This window comes from Nycticebus coucang, chromosome 5 (genome assembly GCF_027406575.1).
Source record: "Nycticebus coucang isolate mNycCou1 chromosome 5, mNycCou1.pri, whole genome shotgun sequence".
Classification (NCBI taxonomy): Eukaryota; Metazoa; Chordata; class Mammalia; order Primates; family Lorisidae; genus Nycticebus; species Nycticebus coucang.
Genome location: NC_069784.1, coordinates 29,667,973 through 29,685,075, shown reverse-complemented (window position 1 = coordinate 29,685,075; position 17,103 = coordinate 29,667,973). Strand labels below are relative to the sequence as shown.

At 36.9% G+C, this 17,103-nt stretch overlaps 2 protein-coding genes across 3 annotated transcripts in view; both read left to right on the top strand.

Moving 5' to 3' along the window:
• PLPPR5 (phospholipid phosphatase related 5) overlaps positions 1-16,281 on the top strand; it is a 141,030-nt gene extending 124,749 nt beyond the window's left edge. For both annotated transcript variants that reach the window (XM_053592667.1, XM_053592668.1), the window contains exon 6: positions 13,273-16,281. In XM_053592667.1, the coding sequence (XP_053448642.1) occupies positions 13,273-13,305 (33 nt within the window). In that variant the 3' untranslated portion in view covers positions 13,306-16,281. The remainder of the gene's footprint in view (positions 1-13,272) is intronic.
• Positions 6,303-7,736, top strand: LOC128586660 (U2 small nuclear ribonucleoprotein auxiliary factor 35 kDa subunit-related protein 2-like). The gene has a single exon (XM_053592670.1). It carries the CDS (start codon positions 6,309-6,311, stop codon positions 7,734-7,736), a length of 1,428 nt encoding a protein of 475 aa, XP_053448645.1. The 5' UTR covers positions 6,303-6,308.
• Positions 16,282-17,103: the final 822 nt, after the last annotated feature.

Here is a 17,103-nt window from a genome sequence, read left to right as displayed (position 1 = left end):
AATTGGTAGAAAATGGAATATTTCAAATAGATCCAAGGGGAATTAATAGTCACATGTCTTTATTAAGGCAGTCACCATAGGCCACTATAATCACTGACTGATTTGGGAAAACTTTGACAGCTAAAGTGAACAGTTAGATGTAGAAAATGCTTTCTGAGAAAGTAATTTTGTTTTCATATAAACCCAGGCATAATTGATTGAACCAAAGGGAATTCCCTCTTGTCAATCAGAAAAGGAAAGTAAAGATAGGAATAGTTCATAAGATTCTAGTTTTATGTTTAGGGTAAGGGGTTCTTCACCCGCCTGTGCTAACCAACCAAGCTCAGAATGTAAAAGGCCACAGGTTGTAACAGAAGCATCTGTGGAAGAAAAGTGGCAGGCAGTGATGACAGTTCCCCAAATCCAGAAATATCATAATGAATATGTGCTTTTATAGATGGAAATTACCACGTTTAATTCCCAGGACAACTGAAAAGAAAGATTATATGGATAGGAAAATTGTAAGAGAACTCACAGCAACCTGAGGAAACATAATCGTTGACCTTTACATTGACTCTTTGGCAGATTATACTATTATAGGGGTCAAGGTGAAGCATAAATTAGAATTTAATCAGAGCAGTGGGTGGACAGCGAGCTCAGCTTTTGAAGTTGGAAATCCTGTGTTTGAAGCCTGGCTCAGCTCCATAATAACTAGGTGGCATTAAACAAATCACTCCTCCTCTCCTTACCTGAAAATTTGATGCAATGACGGTTCCCCTGTAGGATAATTGTTGGAATTAACAGTTCTTGGTACATAGCGGATACTTCACACAAATTAATCAGCCCCCTTCTGCAAAAAAAATAATACCCTTAATGAGTTTTTTTTTTTAATTTCAGACTGATACACCCCTATATAAGTGTTTCATGGATTGGAAAGTGCATACAGATTGCCTATTTCATACATAACACATGGTAGAAAATATCATACTATAAAATACTGCATGGATTTGTATCTTAGCAACAGCCAAACAATCCTTTGGTTTTTTGCCAAGACAAATAGGATTATATCATACATTACCCTGCTCCCTGTAATAAATTCCTTTGAGGTTTCAGAATGTCGTGTGCGAATAACTCTGGCAATCTATTTAAGATTCAGTTGCTTTTCTGTAATGCAAACCTTTGTTTTTACAGAGCCGCCAAACTGTAATATAAATGTTACATAGGACCTTGTCAAAGCAACCTTACTGGTGATTAGATTTTCAAACAGTGGAGCTAAACATATTCATATATTAGGCATTTTTCCTTAATCTAAGCATTGAGGATTTACAAAAAAAAAAAAAATTTTTTTTGAAGTAAATCAATGTTTACATTCTGTGCTCTGTTCTCATTTATTAGACTTAATTTTGTTTTATAAGAACGAATTGAAAATGGAAGCTTAAAAATTTTCAGCAGGCATCAACATTTTAGTTAATACTAGCACATTCTGTTATTACTTTCCTATATGTCATTTTCCTATTTGCGCTCCTGTATGTATTCAGTATTTATTTTTCTACACTATTTATTAATTATAATATACTACATGGATAATAAAAGCCTGTTCCCTCCCCAGTTATTTAACAGGCTTTTATAAAAGAAACTTTCAATAAATTTTCAGTAAATTACTTTTGAATATAAATTAGAAGCTTTCTCATCTCATTTGTGTGAATAAATATAGAGTTGATGGCTGCATCTTTAAATTATGTGATTCATTCAATCATTAGTTAAGGACAGAATAAACAGTGATAGATTGAACAATCATTTCCAATGCATACATGATTAGTCATCCATGGGAAACTGCTCACAGCCATGCGTCTCACCCTTCTCTCAGATCTGTTTGCTTATTGTGGACCACCCTAAAGATATTTTTGAAGAACACAATCACAGTACCAGAATCCTATGAAAACATTTTATAGAAAAAAATGTAAAATTTAATTTGACTAAAACTAGGAAAAAGACTAAACAGTGACCCAATTCCTAGTCTTATAAAACAATCATTATTTGTTTTTTAATGAGTAATTAATAAATACATTGTTTCTGAAAATCTGCATAAGCAAAACAAAAAAATGAATAGGAAGTATCCACTTGCCATCACAGTAACCACTGGAAACATTTTCTTACAATGGGCTTCAAGATTCAATGAACGTGCATGGGTTAGTGTGTAACACAACTTATATATCCTTTTATTGTTTTTCTTCACACAGCAATGCATCATAGCTATGATTACAGATCAATAGATATAGTGATCATAATAAACTTAACAGAAAAAACTAATGTTCAGTCAGAGCTTTATATATGTCTGGAATGAAGCAGAGAACTTTGCACATAAACTAAAATAGCATTTTAGTTTTTAGAGAAGTCATTTGTATCTTATTTTCATTTTCCAGAAAAAGAGACACAGAGAGGTTAAGTAACACGGCCAAGGCCATGAAACTGGTCTGTATTCTGAAATAATATGAAATCAAATTTTCATGGAAAATCACTTTAGAACTTAAACTCATAATCACTATGCTATATAATGTTATAAAGTTATATTATTAAAAGCTATAATCCTACACATTACCTAATCGTTACATCTGTTAATCATAGACGATTGCTCCCACTTTCAATTTTCCACAGTTATAAATAATAGTAGGTATACATCCCTAAAATATATGTCTTTGTAAGCACAATTAATAATTTAAGATAAATTCATCTTAGTGGAAATGCTGGCACAAAGAAGATGAATACTCTCAATGTTTTGGATTTGCTCCCTATCCTTATATCCTCTCTAACAGTGGAGAATAATTGTTCTTCATAATCTTCACCAGTCTTATAGGCCAAGAGTAAAAGGTCCTATTTTAACCTATATTTTTTGACTATTTTTCAACAAATGTATTTTTTTATTTTTCTTTTGTAACTAAAAGAATCAAATCTTGGAAAAATATTTCAATAACTGACAAACCAAATTTTTGACTGCCTTTTGGCTGACATGAAACTTAATTCATGACATCACTAGTGGTCCTAATTTTAAAAAATATGAGATTATTATGGCATAAATTACAGCCCATAAAATTTGCCATTTTTGGCAGTTTTATGAGTTTTGACAAATGCATACTGCCATGTAATGACCATACTTCTTGACCATCATCAAGGTATAGAATGTTTCTATGACTCCCCAAAGTTCCCTCCTTCCCCTTTATAATCAATCCTTCCTACAGCACCCAACCCCTAGAAACAACTGATCTGTTCTGTGTTCCTAGAGTTTCACCTTTGTAGATATGCTACATAAATGGACACAGATAGTATGTAGCCTTTTGGGTTTCAGAGACTGATTTCTTTGTTACACGTATCAGTAGTTTGGGTTTGTTTTTTTTTGTTTGTTTGTTTGTTTTTTCCTCCCCAAGCTACTACCATATAGAAACACAGTCTATTTCTTTCTTTCTTTTTTTTTTTTTTTTTGTGGTTTTTTGGCCGGGGATGGGTTTGAACCCGCCACCTCCGGCATATGGGACTGGCACCCTACTCCTTGAGCCATAGGCGCCGCCCCACAGTCTATTTCTTTAGTCACCAATGAAGGACATTTGGGTTGTTTCCATTTCTTGGCAATTATGAATAAAGCTAATATAAACATCACATACAGGTTTTTCGTGCGTGTGAATATCTATTTTTCATTCTTTTGGATAAATACCTATGAGCGAGACTGCTGGGTTGTATTATTAAATATACGTCTGTAAAATTAATATATATTAACTTCCATAAAAACTTTCTCGAATTATGTCATGTCTAATGGCTTTTATAATTCTGAATGGTTCTGAAATGAATCTTGATGGGGATCATTCAGATTTTCACCAACTGGTGCCTCTTTCTAAAAATAGTAAAGTTTTTAAATGAGGAGCATTAATTAGTTCCCAGTAAGACTAAGAATTTATCACACACTTAGGTACATTACCCATATTCAATGATTCTTTTCTGTCAAGCATTATATGCCTACTTAGCAAATCTAAAAGTTAAAAAAAAAAATAACCAAGAAAAATTCAAGTTATAGTTTAAAACACTAGTATGAAACAAAGCATTGGTATAATTCACTGATGGGTTACCATTATCATTGTTTGTTATGCACAGTGAAATTTTATTTACTAATATATTCATGTTTGTAATATACGAAGCATATAACAAATATTAAGTAAGAAGCAGTGTAGTGCAGCTAATGAGGAGAGAGAAGATTTTGTAATCCTATACAGAAGAGGCCCATGATAGCTATGCCAGACCTATCTAAAAAAGGACCTATCTAAACTCAGCAATTCCTGAAACACCATCTAAGGGGAGATCTGAAGGACCATTGGCCATGAAAAGAGGAGAGAAAATAATGTTCCAGATACAGGAGCAAATTTGTGCAAAGGTTTGGTTCAGCGGATGAGAAAAGGGAGCAGGGAAAAGAGACTTGAAGGTGTTCAGAAAGATTGTTCAGATGATCAATTATGGGGGCCAGAATGAGTAGAAAAGAAATAGAATTCATAAGAAGGGAGACTGGAGCAGATAGATGAATTAGCAATAAGGAAATTTCCACAAGTCCATAGAAGCCTTCTAGCTTGATGGAGATATGGCAGGAGGTAAACTGGGATTGTACATGGCTGATGGTGGAGAATAGAACTGTGAATATGGTATAAAAATGTGTTAGACAGGAAGGTCCATTGGACTTAGGTTAAGAAAATAGTGTGCAAATAGAGTCCACTTCCACCAAATAAACATACTCATATTGATGTTGAAAGAACTTACTTATATGCAGTTTCATACAATACATTAGGGTAGCATTGAGTTAAAGTGAAACAAGTCTTTGCCACAGGTCTTCTCAATACCCTTGTGCATTCTGAGGCTCCAAATAGGGCATATTTGGTCCTAAAAGGTTTGAATTTAAAGTGCCTTTTTTTTTTTTGTCTTGTTTTTTGTTGTTTTTTAGAATCGGTCATGTTAGCTGCTTTTTTAGGCAATACTCTTATAACCGGTGAAAGGACAGCTTTTTAAAAGAATCGATTTTATATCCCTGGTAATGCTTACTTCATTGCTCACTTCCCTGAAGCTTTAGGTAGTAGTACTTAGACTAGTATAAAAGGGATCCATCACTTGCAGAAGGGGGAAATATCTGGGTTCCATGCCAAGAGATTACGGTCTAGTAGGCCTGCATTTGGGCCTGGGGATCTGTACTACATCAGGCATGTCAGGTGGTTTGGGTATGGAGTCCACTTGTGGCCTGGAGCCCCCTGGGCCTGCCAAGTTTCTGAAACAGTGATTCTCAATATGGGCTGTATATTAGAATCACCCAGAGAGTCTTTAAAAATTCCAATGGCCAAGCCATGCTTCAGACCAATTAAATCCAAGACTCTGGGGTTGCATCAGTATTTTCTTAAAGCTGCCAAGTGATTACAACTATGAAACCACGTTAGAGAACCAGTGCTTCAAAAGATTTGATGGGGAAAACTTAAAGCTCCTTGGCTTCTTAGGACTTCGAAATATTTCATAAGACCTGCAGCCAATACTCTAGTAAAAACTGGGCCTGCCTCTGGTTTAATTAGCTTATCAGAGAAAGCTGCCTAGAGATTTCTCCTTTCTTATGGGAGAATTATTTCAGAAAGTAGCTCTCATCCCCCTTCTCTGAATAGTACAAAAGGGAAATTTCTGACTAGAAACAAAACTCTGAACTAGTATATAAAACTCTGACCTGAACAGAACCACTACAAAGAAAAAATCCAAAGTGTTCTTTCCCAAGAGAACTTTGGTTGTGTTCCATTTTGGCTTTTATGTCTCCATATTACCAACTTCTTACAATAGTAAGAACTTGCTTCATGTGAATTTTACAATCAATTCCACGTCATCAAGCCTGAATTTCACTAAGTTCTTATTAAATGGTTCTAACATTACTTCCTTTAACTAAAATACTCCAGCAACTTCACAACCTATCAGAAGGAAAATGTCACATGACAAAGTAGAGTCTCAGAGCACATACGCCATGTCCCATGGTTTGTCTCTTCTCTCTTCCGTCCACTTTGACCTCCTGCAAAGACACAATGAACAGAAAGTGATGAGGGACAATATTCAGGATTATGACATCCATCTGTCTTTTCCAGATAGAATGTAGGCTGCATCTACATACCAGAATGGTTTACTATTTTAATGACAGGAACATGATTTTTTTTTTAAATCTAAAATCCTTAGTACCAGATGTTTTTCAAAATCAAAAATATTTTATATTGAGCAATACGTGTATTCCGGCCTTTTCCGGAAGACTCTTGGGGGTGGGACAGAGCGTCGGCAAGATGGCGGCTCCCGAGGAGGCAGTTTTTCCTCCGAAACTCAGTCACAAAAAGTACCGGGCCGCTCTGAAGAAAGAGAGACGCAAGAAACGTCGGCAGGAACTCGCTCGCCTGAGAGACTCAGGTCTCTCGCCGGAGGAGGAGGACGAGGACGCCTTTACTGAGGAACAACTAGAAGAAGAGAAATCGCTGGAGAGAGAGAGGCAAAAATTGCACGAGGAATGGCTGCTGAGGCGGCAGCAGGCACTAGAAGAATTCAGAATAAAAAAGGAGAAGGAAGAGGCGGCGAGGAAACGGCAGGAAGAGCGAGAGAGAAAGCTAAAGGAAGAATGGGAAGAGCAGCAGAGGAAAGAGAGAGAAGAGGAGCAGCAGGAACTACAGGAGAGGCGAGAGCGCGAGGAAGCCCGGCAGAGGACGCTGGAGCAGGCCGAACACGCTGCTGTGTGGCACAACCCAGAGCCGCCCGTGGACCTGAGAGTAATGGAGAAGGATCGGGCCAACTGTCCCTTCTACAGTAAAACCGGGGCTTGCAGATTTGGAGATCGGTGTTCACGGAAACACAATTTCCCAGCCTCGAGCCCCACCCTTCTCATTAAAAGCATGTTCACGACGTTTGGAATGGAGCAGTGTCGCAGGGACGACTACGACCCCGACGCCGGCCTGGAGTACAGCGAGGAGGAAACGTACCAGCAGTTCCTGGACTTCTACGACGACGTGCTGCCCGAGTTTAAGAACGTGGGCAGAGTCATTAAGTTCAAGGTCAGCTGCAACTTGGAGCCTCACCTGCGGGGCAATGTGTACGTTCAGTACCAGTCGGAAGAAGAATGCCAGACAGCCCTGTCCGTGTTTAACGGACGGTGGTATGCGGGGCGACAGCTTCAGTGCGAATTCTGCCCCGTCACCCGCTGGAAAATGGCCATTTGTGGATTATTCGAAATAAAACAGTGCCCCAGAGGAAGACACTGCAACTTCCTGCATGTGTTCAGAAATCCCAACAATGAGTTCTGGGAAGCTGAGAGGGACGTCTACCTGTCTCCAGACAAGACTGGCTCCGCACTTGGTAAGAGCTTGGAGAGGAGGGGGAGGACGAGCCACCCTGACGAATACGGCAGGCTGAGGAGGAGAAGCCCCAGTCCAGACCCTTCCTACAAGAGAAATGAGGAGTCTGAGAGGAAGAGGAATGACAGGGGGAAGAAATCTCACAAACGCAAGTCAAAGAGTCGTGAAAGGCGTAGTTCACGAAATAGGGGAAGTAAAAGGTTCCCCAGCCGGAGCAGGGGCCACAGGAGCCACAGAAGTCGCAGGAGCCGCAGGAGCCGGGGGAGCCACAGGAGCCACAGCCACAGCTCCTCTAGGTCCAGGAGTCGTGGCCCAAGGAGGTCAAGGTCAAGTAGTAGAGACAGAACTGCTCAGAGCCCCAAATCCAAATAAACCTGTTTTGTTCTTAAAAAAAATAAAGAAAGAAAGAAAAGAAATATATGTATTCTGTTACACAAGCATGGTGTGGAAGAGCAGTTTACAAACAGAGATGGATATTTCAGCAGCAAAACATAGCATAAATTTTCTCATCAGTTCAAGTCATGTTTTTGCCACCCAATAATGAGTTTGCACCAGTTTTAGAAGAAACATTTGTGGGTTTTAAGGTTTTTTTGACTGTTGGAGTTTTAGACTGGTAGAATTTTATACTATTTGGTTGAAGAAAACAAATGGTGAGTTTTACTTGTAAAATTCCAGTGAATTATTAAAACTTTATTCTTGATTTCTTTATTTGTTTAACTTCCCTTTTTGGTTTCTTTCTGTAGCTTTCATAAGCAATAAATAAGTGGTGGATTATGTTTGAGTAGGGACAGGGACCATTGTGTATATAAGTTCGTTTTAATTTTAATAAAACCTCATTCAAAGAGGTATTATTTCCATTTCACAGATGAGAAAGCTGAGTCCCTGACAGGTTGAATTGCTTGTGAAAATTTCAGTTGATATGCAAACTACTTAATTGCAAAGTCACCTGCACTACCCAGCTTCCTCACCTGTAGAAATAAAGACATAAATCATTGAATCAAAGACATCACATGGTGTGTACAGATCCTATTTTATGTTTAGTTAATTAATTTATTTATTTTTTATTTTTGGCTGGGGCTGGGTTTGAACCTGCCACCTCTGGTATGGGCCTGGCACCCTACTCCTTTGAGCCAATTATGTTTAGTTTAAAAACATAAGGTGATTGTTGACAGCCTGCTGTTAAGACACAAAAGATTTTTATCTTCAATCATCTTGAAAGAAGGGAACTGGAATAATGTTCAATCTCAGCACTTGTTCTAATAATGTAACAACAGAGAACTTTAAATAAACTAGTGCTTTAAGTAAAGTCAGTATTTAAATGAACATTAAAGTAGTATGCAAAATACATTTTGTAGGTGTTCCGAAACCAACCTACTGAGAATGGTCAAGAAGAAAATTCACAGGAAAGGTCCTTTAAAGACTGTCTTGCCAGGCTGTTCAGCTGGATGATGAGAATAAGCCACTGTGAACACCTTCAATTAAGGCAATAAACGTATGTGCGCTAGAGCGCACTGGGGTGGAGTTGGGTTGCAAAGCTGAGGCAAATACAGAAAAATGTGTCCTTCTGTGCAGGTTTCTCTTACAATCGAAAAGGATCTAGGAACTAGAGTTTGTCATTGTTGGTACGTTTTATTTTTTACTCATTACTGGGAATTTGGCATTCCTTAACTAGCTGTTAATAATGGCTTTTTTGTTTGCTTGTTTCCTGTAGCTGGTAATTCTGAACACTCCCCTGGAGTTCTCTTTTCGCATTTTCCCTATTTTTCCAAAGGCAAGTGGTAAGTGGGAGATATTGCCAGGTGACCAGTCATCACCAAAGTTTTATGTCATGAATATGTGACATTTTGTTTTAAATACAAGACTTTTTTTTTTTAATTATAGGATTTAATTCCTGTAAGTGGAGATAGAGAATGACTATTAGAGATTTTCATGCAGAACTTAGAGTTTTTAATATGGACATACTATAGACTATTTAATGTGCCAAATTTAAGAATCCAAGACAACTTTTCAGACACAAAGTACTTGTTTTACTATGCAACACCTGCACTCAAGGACTAGATTTCAGTATTTTGCTCACTGGTTTGCTGTGGACTTGACTAAAGCACCTCCTATGGGTGTTTCATGTAGTATTGTAACCTTCAGCTATTTGGACTCTAGCTTTGCCATCTTCCTTATAAACCTCTGTATGTGTAATGTAGAAAATTACATGACCGCTTTCTTCTTGTGACTTGGAATTCAACTTTGACGTGTGAAATTTTTCGCTTGCTTACTGCATGTTTTCACTAGCATCTGCTAACACATTTTAGTATTGAATATTAAGAATTGAGACAGATTAAAAGGAGAAATCCCTTGTGAGCTAGTTTGCTTCATAAGACAGGTGATTTAATACCGAAAATATCAAATGCATTCTGGTTACATATATATGTATATATATAACATATATGTGTGTTTTTTATATATATATATGACATATATAGGTGTGTTACTGAGAAAAATGCTGAGGGGAAGTGAACTAGATCATTGCTTCTTGCATAGAAATTATGCCATCTGTATGTTTCAAATTGTGCATTACCTACCTTGCTAATGTAAGAATATAGAATTGCAGAGTCATATAGATGGGAAGAACCTTTTTTTTTTTTTGCAGTTTTTGGCTGGGGCTGGGTTTGAACCCGCCACCTCTGGTATATGGGGCCAGCATCCTACTCCTTTGAGCCACAGGCGCCACTCAGATGCAAAGGACCTTAAATTGTTATAATATCTTGTGCCTTCTCTAGATTCAGAGAAAATCCTTCCTGCACTAGAAGAGAATTAAACATATTTTTTAAGGCTACAGAAACAAATAATCCATCTCCACTTATGATACAGGTTCATTTTCTCCTAGACAGTGAAGTCAATGAACAGAAGGTCCCTGTCCTTTCCTGTGCTTAGAACCTGTGGTTAAATTTCCCCTTAATTTTCTCTTCCCTATGTGATTACTTCAGTGTCTTATTTTCATGTGTTTATATCTCTTTAAACCAGGACCAATGATGAAACTGGAGGAGATTCCTTCTAATTGCAGTCAAATAGAAAAAAATCATATCAGAGGTTAAAAATTAAGTGTCTTGTGAAATGGAAAAGGTGCTATTTTGAAGTTGGGAGGGGAAAGCTGGAGTTTCCCCAGAATGCTGGTATCTAAAAATGTAGTTTGGGTTGGCACCTGTGGCTCAATGGAGTAGGGCGGGCCCCATATGCCGGTGGCAAGTTCAAACCCAGCCCCGGCCAAAAAAAAAAAAATGTAGTTCATCTAGAATTAAACTGTTAACCCTTGTAGTTTAACTTGGTAATGACTTGGCATGAGGAAAAGGGTAACATGGTTTGGAGTTTATGAGAAGTGAAAGGAAGTGGCCAGGTAAGCAGGTGATTTTAAATGCAAAGACTGAATTCCAGTATTTTCTTGATCTCAATATCACTCTTACAGTTTTATGTTCCCTGCTTAATTATTAAGGTGTCTTAGACTATTATGTGCTGATATTAAAGAATACCACACATACACAAAACAGAAATTTATTGGTTCATGATATTGGAGGCTGGAATTTCCAAGATCGAGGGACTAGCCTCTGGAGAGAGCCTTCTTGTGTCATTCCATGTTAGAAGAACAAAGGAAGGGTGAGGGAGAGAGAACAAGACACAAAGGACACTGAACTTGCCTTTTTATAACGAACTCAGTCCTGAGATCATGGCATTAATTCATTCTTGAGGGCAGACCCTACATGGCCTAATTACCTCTCATTAGGCCCGTCCTCTCAGCACTTGGATTGGAGATTAAGTTTCCTCCACTTTGAAACCGTAGCATTAGGTGACCTTACATCTCTGCGTGGGGAGGTCCTGATTCAAGCCTGTTGTCCTTGTGTATTATTGGCACCCACCCCTTTCTCCCTTCCCCGTGTCCAGTGGGAGATGATAAGTTATATGGTCACCCTACAGTCCTTACTCCTTCTTTGTCCCACTCTGTAGCTTGCCCTTATGCTTGATTTTTCCTCTGCTTCTGTAAAGCTTTGCACTGATCATCAGTCGTCTGTGATCATTTCTGTGCTTTATTATGGTCTTTCAATATTGACTTCTACCTTCCAGTGTGTTGGATGTCCCCTTAAGATCATCTTCAGCCTATTTAATGAGCCTTATGGACTGTTATCTAGGTCAGTGACAGGAACATAAGGGCCAGGCCAATGGCCATCGGGACACAATCCCTTTTCTTTTTTTTTAATCTCTTTTCCTTTCTCTTTACTGCCCCTTCTTTGCCCGTTCTTTTCCCACCAGTTACTACTGACAGATACATCTTTAATTTCTATCTTAATGTATTTCCAGCAATTACTTTGTGCTAGGTTCTGTCCAGAGGTGTGACACTCATGGCAGTTTTGTGCTAAAACACATTCTATCAGATTATATTTTCTCAGTTCACTGATTCCATGTCTCTTTGGGGCCCCTGGAAAGAAAACTGATGTATTGTTTCCACAATTCTTATGTTTTTTGTTTTTTGTTGTTTTTTTCCCCCTCAGTCATAGTGCAGTATATAACTGTCAAGTCATCTTTGTCCTAAAGTTATGCCTGTGCTTTTGTAAGGAGAACTCAAAAGAACTATGAGATGAGCTGCTGCAGTTCCTGACATTTTTATTATGGATTTTTTTAAATGGGAAATTTAAATTTTTTTTTTTTTTTGCAGTTTTTGGCTGGGGCCAGGTTTGAACCCGCCACCTCTGGTATATGGGGCTGGCGCCCTACTCTTTTGAACCCGGTGCCACCCGGGAAATTGAAATTTCTAAGGTGCTATCAGCCATTAGTGAAAAACCAAGGTTCTGCTCACTACTGATTTTTATTAATAACGGCTTTCTCCAGCGTTAAGTGGGTTAAGCCTAGAAAACAATGCCCTAAAGTACAGTCAATGACATTCTTCTAGTGGGGTTTAACATCCCTAAATGCAATGAAATGAATTTTAGTTTCTTTGCACACAAATTTGAAATTGAATTTAACTAGTTAAAACACTTCAACTTCAAAAGAGCTCAATGGACCTTGAAGAAATTTTATGGCATACATTTATTATGTGTCATTCCATTGATGATATCATTGTATATGAAGAGGCACTGCTCTTCCTAGGCAAAAACCACTAAAAAAAAACATTTAAAGCAGGTATTGTGGTGGTAGAATACGTTTATAATGTTGCTATTATTTGTTGGGGTTGTCTTTCATGTTAGATCGTGACATAATACCATATGTAGCATAATTCATTATGTAAATCAGTTTTTAACTGCAGTATTTCAGCAGCTTTGACATGACCTGTTGCATGCATGAATTTATTTAAATATTAACCCTTCCACAGAGCACATAATTCCATTGCTAATAAAAAATAAATAAATAAAAGGTCATTGTAAAGAATTCTATGGTTGAGCTAAACAACAGAGATTGCAATCTGGAGTCTTGATTCATGCATCAAAAATGAAAGGTTTAAGTAGATTTTTGTCAGCTAGCAAATGCCATTTCAGTCTGAGCATTTCACCACTTCATTCTACACCATCTGTCTCACAGGGAGCAATTAATTTGAAACTCTAATATGCAGCATTAAAATTCCATTAACATTGAGCAGAATATTAAGTTATCTGGAATTGCCATTTTTATCTCTCCAAATTTCAGTGTTAATTTTGAATAAAGCAGGTATAACATTTTAATCTCTGGTTAATTAAGAATGTTGAATAAAATATATAATTAGCAGTGAAAGTTATGTAATAACACATAGGACATAGTTTAATAATGCTGTATGTTTTGGCAACTTAAACATGCAGTGTATGAGCTAATGATCTTTTGTAAAAGCACTAAATGTTTTACAAAGCCAATTTTCCCAAGCCTCTCACTTTGGAATTTCTTTTTCTTTTTGCAGAACCACATCACCGCCTTCGCGGAAGTCACATGATATTGAAGCAGATGGTTTTTCACTGCATTGGACATCATCTCTTTTTACCATTCATTCATAACACCCAAAGTTTGTTTGATTACAAAAGAAGTTTATAAAGTTGTCTAATAATTTTTATAATTTTAAAATCAATGTCAAACTATTTGTTTTCCCCCACTAGACTGTGAGCTCCTCAAGGGCAGGACTGTGTCTTTTTTTCCCACATCCCCAGCACCTACAACCAAGTCTAGCACAGAGTAGGTGTTCAATAAAAATGTGATGATTGAATGAACAAATTAATTCTGAAATAAAACATTCTTTTTAGTTTCTTATAGAATCACTTGCAACTATGTTAAGAGAAACCACTCTATGAATCATATCTGCATCTGAAAACCCTCTATTTTGGGCTAATTCTGTTTTTTAATTTTTTATACATCTATTCAACAGTATGCCATATTTAATTTGAAGTGGAATTTGAAAGTCATGGGGGTTTTTATTTTATTGTTCAGCATGACATTTCCATTCTAACTGATTTCAGTGTGTGAAATTAGTTTACTTTTAGAAAGTACTAAAAATAATGTTTGCACATTATATTATGCTATATTTCACTTAAAATATCATTCGTACTATATATTCTAAGACTGGTGCTTCTGCTTTTGAAGGGGAAAATGCCAATTTTTACTGTAATAAGTAATGTATCATAATTAAAAATTATTTATTTGGACTTCTTTTCCTGACAATTGTGATTTAATTGATGACTTGTAGTGTTTGAATGCAGGCACTATTTTATTTAGGATAGTTCAAATGAGTAAATCCAGCACTAATCCCTTGTTATTAACTAAGTTTCCATTGACAACAGCGTCTCAAGAGTGTTCAAAGGCTCTATTCTGAAGCTTTTTTACTAATCAAGCTTCTGCATAACTTAAACAGGAAAGAACCAAATCCTGACACATAATTTAAATTATATAAATGTTAAAAATATGGCTCATGTATTTTACTTTGCATCTGTGTAGTACTTTATAGTTTACAGAGTATTTCATTTAATCCTCATAATAGCCCAATGTAAATGTTAAAGAGTATGGCTTCATTTTTATAAATGAAAAAAAAAAATGAAGCCAAGACAGGGTAAATATCATGCCCCATCTCAAACTAGTAAGAGGCATAATTGAAACTTAAATTCAGGTTTTCTGACCCCAACCCCATTTTGCTTTCAAATACGCCATGGCTGCCATGGACACCAAGGCCCTTCAGAGAGCCAGAAGAATGCTGAGTAAATACCTATAGTTTTAAAAACGAAGACATGCCAAAATAGAGTTACGAGAGCTGTCATATTTTAAGTGTTTAAAGAATGAACACTTTTTAAATATACAGCTATATGTAATAGTAACCTATTTATAAAGCTTTTAAAAATAATGTCAAAACTCTAGATGAGAACCTTTGTAAATGAAACCTGAAGTCAGTGTCTCTCTGCCTTTGCACCTAGAACCCAATCCCAAATCAGGAGAGGGTGTGAGGGGCGGAACTTACATTGAGCATGTGGAATTAAGGATGGAAATCACCATACTATAAGGAAGATAGGCCCCTCCGCAATCATTTGGCAGTTTCTAAAGCTACCCTGAGTAACCTTGGCTTATGCATGAGTCACTACAGAAGTTTGGAGACAGTCTGTATTATGGTCCATTATTTCACTTCCAAGAAATACAGTCAACGGCATCTTCACAGATTCACCCTTGCAAGTTTCATCTTGCTCGGGTTTTCCGTGTCACTGGAAGGGCTTCATTGGCTTCATTTTTTTTTCATCCATGAGGATTTTGCATTTTCTGATTTTCGGCCATCTCAAAACTTTAATAATGACCCACCTATGAATGATAGTTTACTAAAGTGAATCTTTCTAATGTTGACACTATTTAAAAAAGTAAACTTTAAATATTCTCTGTAATTTCAATAGAAATCAGCAAATAACCAAAGGTTGCCCATTATTGTCAAAATAGATGTTACTTGCCCATTTCCATCACTGTGGGAATTAGAACACTTCTACTAGGTTTCAACAACAACAACAAAACCTATTTTCAGACCTCTATAATAATTTAATTCTTTGGGGAATCTAAAGGATAAAAGAGCCTTGATGCCTTGACCCTCTTTAAATAAATTTTAGATTTATTTAAATAAATTTTAGATTTATTCCACAATAACATCAATGTGGAATTCACTTATTTGGAATGGAAGTGAAAGAAAGATCATAATGTCTTGGAAGGTGGTTTGATTAGTTCTATTTGCTCTAAATTAGTTTTCTAACAAGCAAGTAGGAAGCCTTAGCGTATACATTCCTATGCTCTGATATCATTACACCTTCCTAAAGCCAGTCTGAATGCAAGAGTTACCAATTCTTCAAAAACCCATCTTTAACCCAGGATCAGAGTAAAATCATCTCTAGTATTTAAACATTATGGACCCAAGATTGTGCAAAGAATAACTCTGTCATGAAAGATATTCATTAAAAAAAGATATATGTGAATAAGGCAAAAGCCAGCATAGAGCCCTTAGTCATGATGCTGTTACTGACAATAATGAAAAACACACTTAAGAAAATATTAGTATGTAAATATGTACATATATAGTCTAGTAAAAGCAGGCAAACACATATCTTTCTGATGGAAATATCTCCTTTTATTCTACTTACTTGGGGCCCAGGTCAGCATAAATTGGTCAACCTGAAAATTTAGGTAGTCTCTGTTTGCATGGCAGAAATTCTGCACATGTTTTATCTGATTCTTATGATAACTTAAAAGGCTCTTTTATGTTAAAAGAGAGGTGAACCTTCTTTGACAGACTTTGTCTATTCCACTTCTAACCGGGCCTCTCTTTTCTCAGGATCTATCCTAGCCAAATATCTTAGTTACATTTACCATACAGTTTCCTTTGTGAAAGAGCAGTAGGGGAGGAAATAATTCTCTGCTGTGTATTGTATTTTTCAAATAAAATTTTAAAAATTACATTTAAAAAGTGAATTTTGATTTTTCCCCCGATATTGGTCTTTTCAAGGAGTAGAGGAATAATGAATGCTTGTTCATGTGTGTGAAAGGCAGAATTCGCAGTCTGACAAGTGCTCAGAAATGAATCACAGTGGGTCAAAAGCCCAGTTCTTTGAGCAGCTCAATGACCCTGCATCCCTTGGGCCATCCTGGGATCTGACCATTCTTCTTATTTCCAAATCACAAGCTATTTGGGACACTGAGCAAGTATATGATCCACTATACCATCTGCCTCCTATGTGTGAACAGTGCACTAAAGAATGGATGTAAATTATCCATTAGGGTACCATGGATGTATTAAATTTTGGTTGTATGAAAAGTTGCCCTGGAAACATACCAAATGATTCTATACCTTGAAAATATTGATCTTCTCAAAATTTTCCAGGTATGAGTTTTCTAATGAATTTTATAAAGTATGATTCTTTTAAAATATCAATTAAGAAAATTTCCTCCAGACTCTAAGCAAATGTATCTCTTCTAAGAAGAGAAATAAAAGTATTTAAATTCTTCTTTCCTGTCCCCTTTACTGTAGATTATAGCTGATTCTTCATCTAGAAGAGCCTTAGAGCATGGCCAACATTCAATGTATGATCTTCCCACTCTAAGTCTTTTTTGTTTTTTTATTGTTGGGGATTCATTGAGGGTACAAAGAACCGGGTACACTGCTTGCATTTGTTATCAAAAGTCCCTCTTAAAATTGTGTCCTTCCCCCAAGAGGTGTGACCCCCCATCCCGCTTCCACTTTCCCTCTTTCTACTCCCCCATTTCCCTACCCCCTGCCATGTAC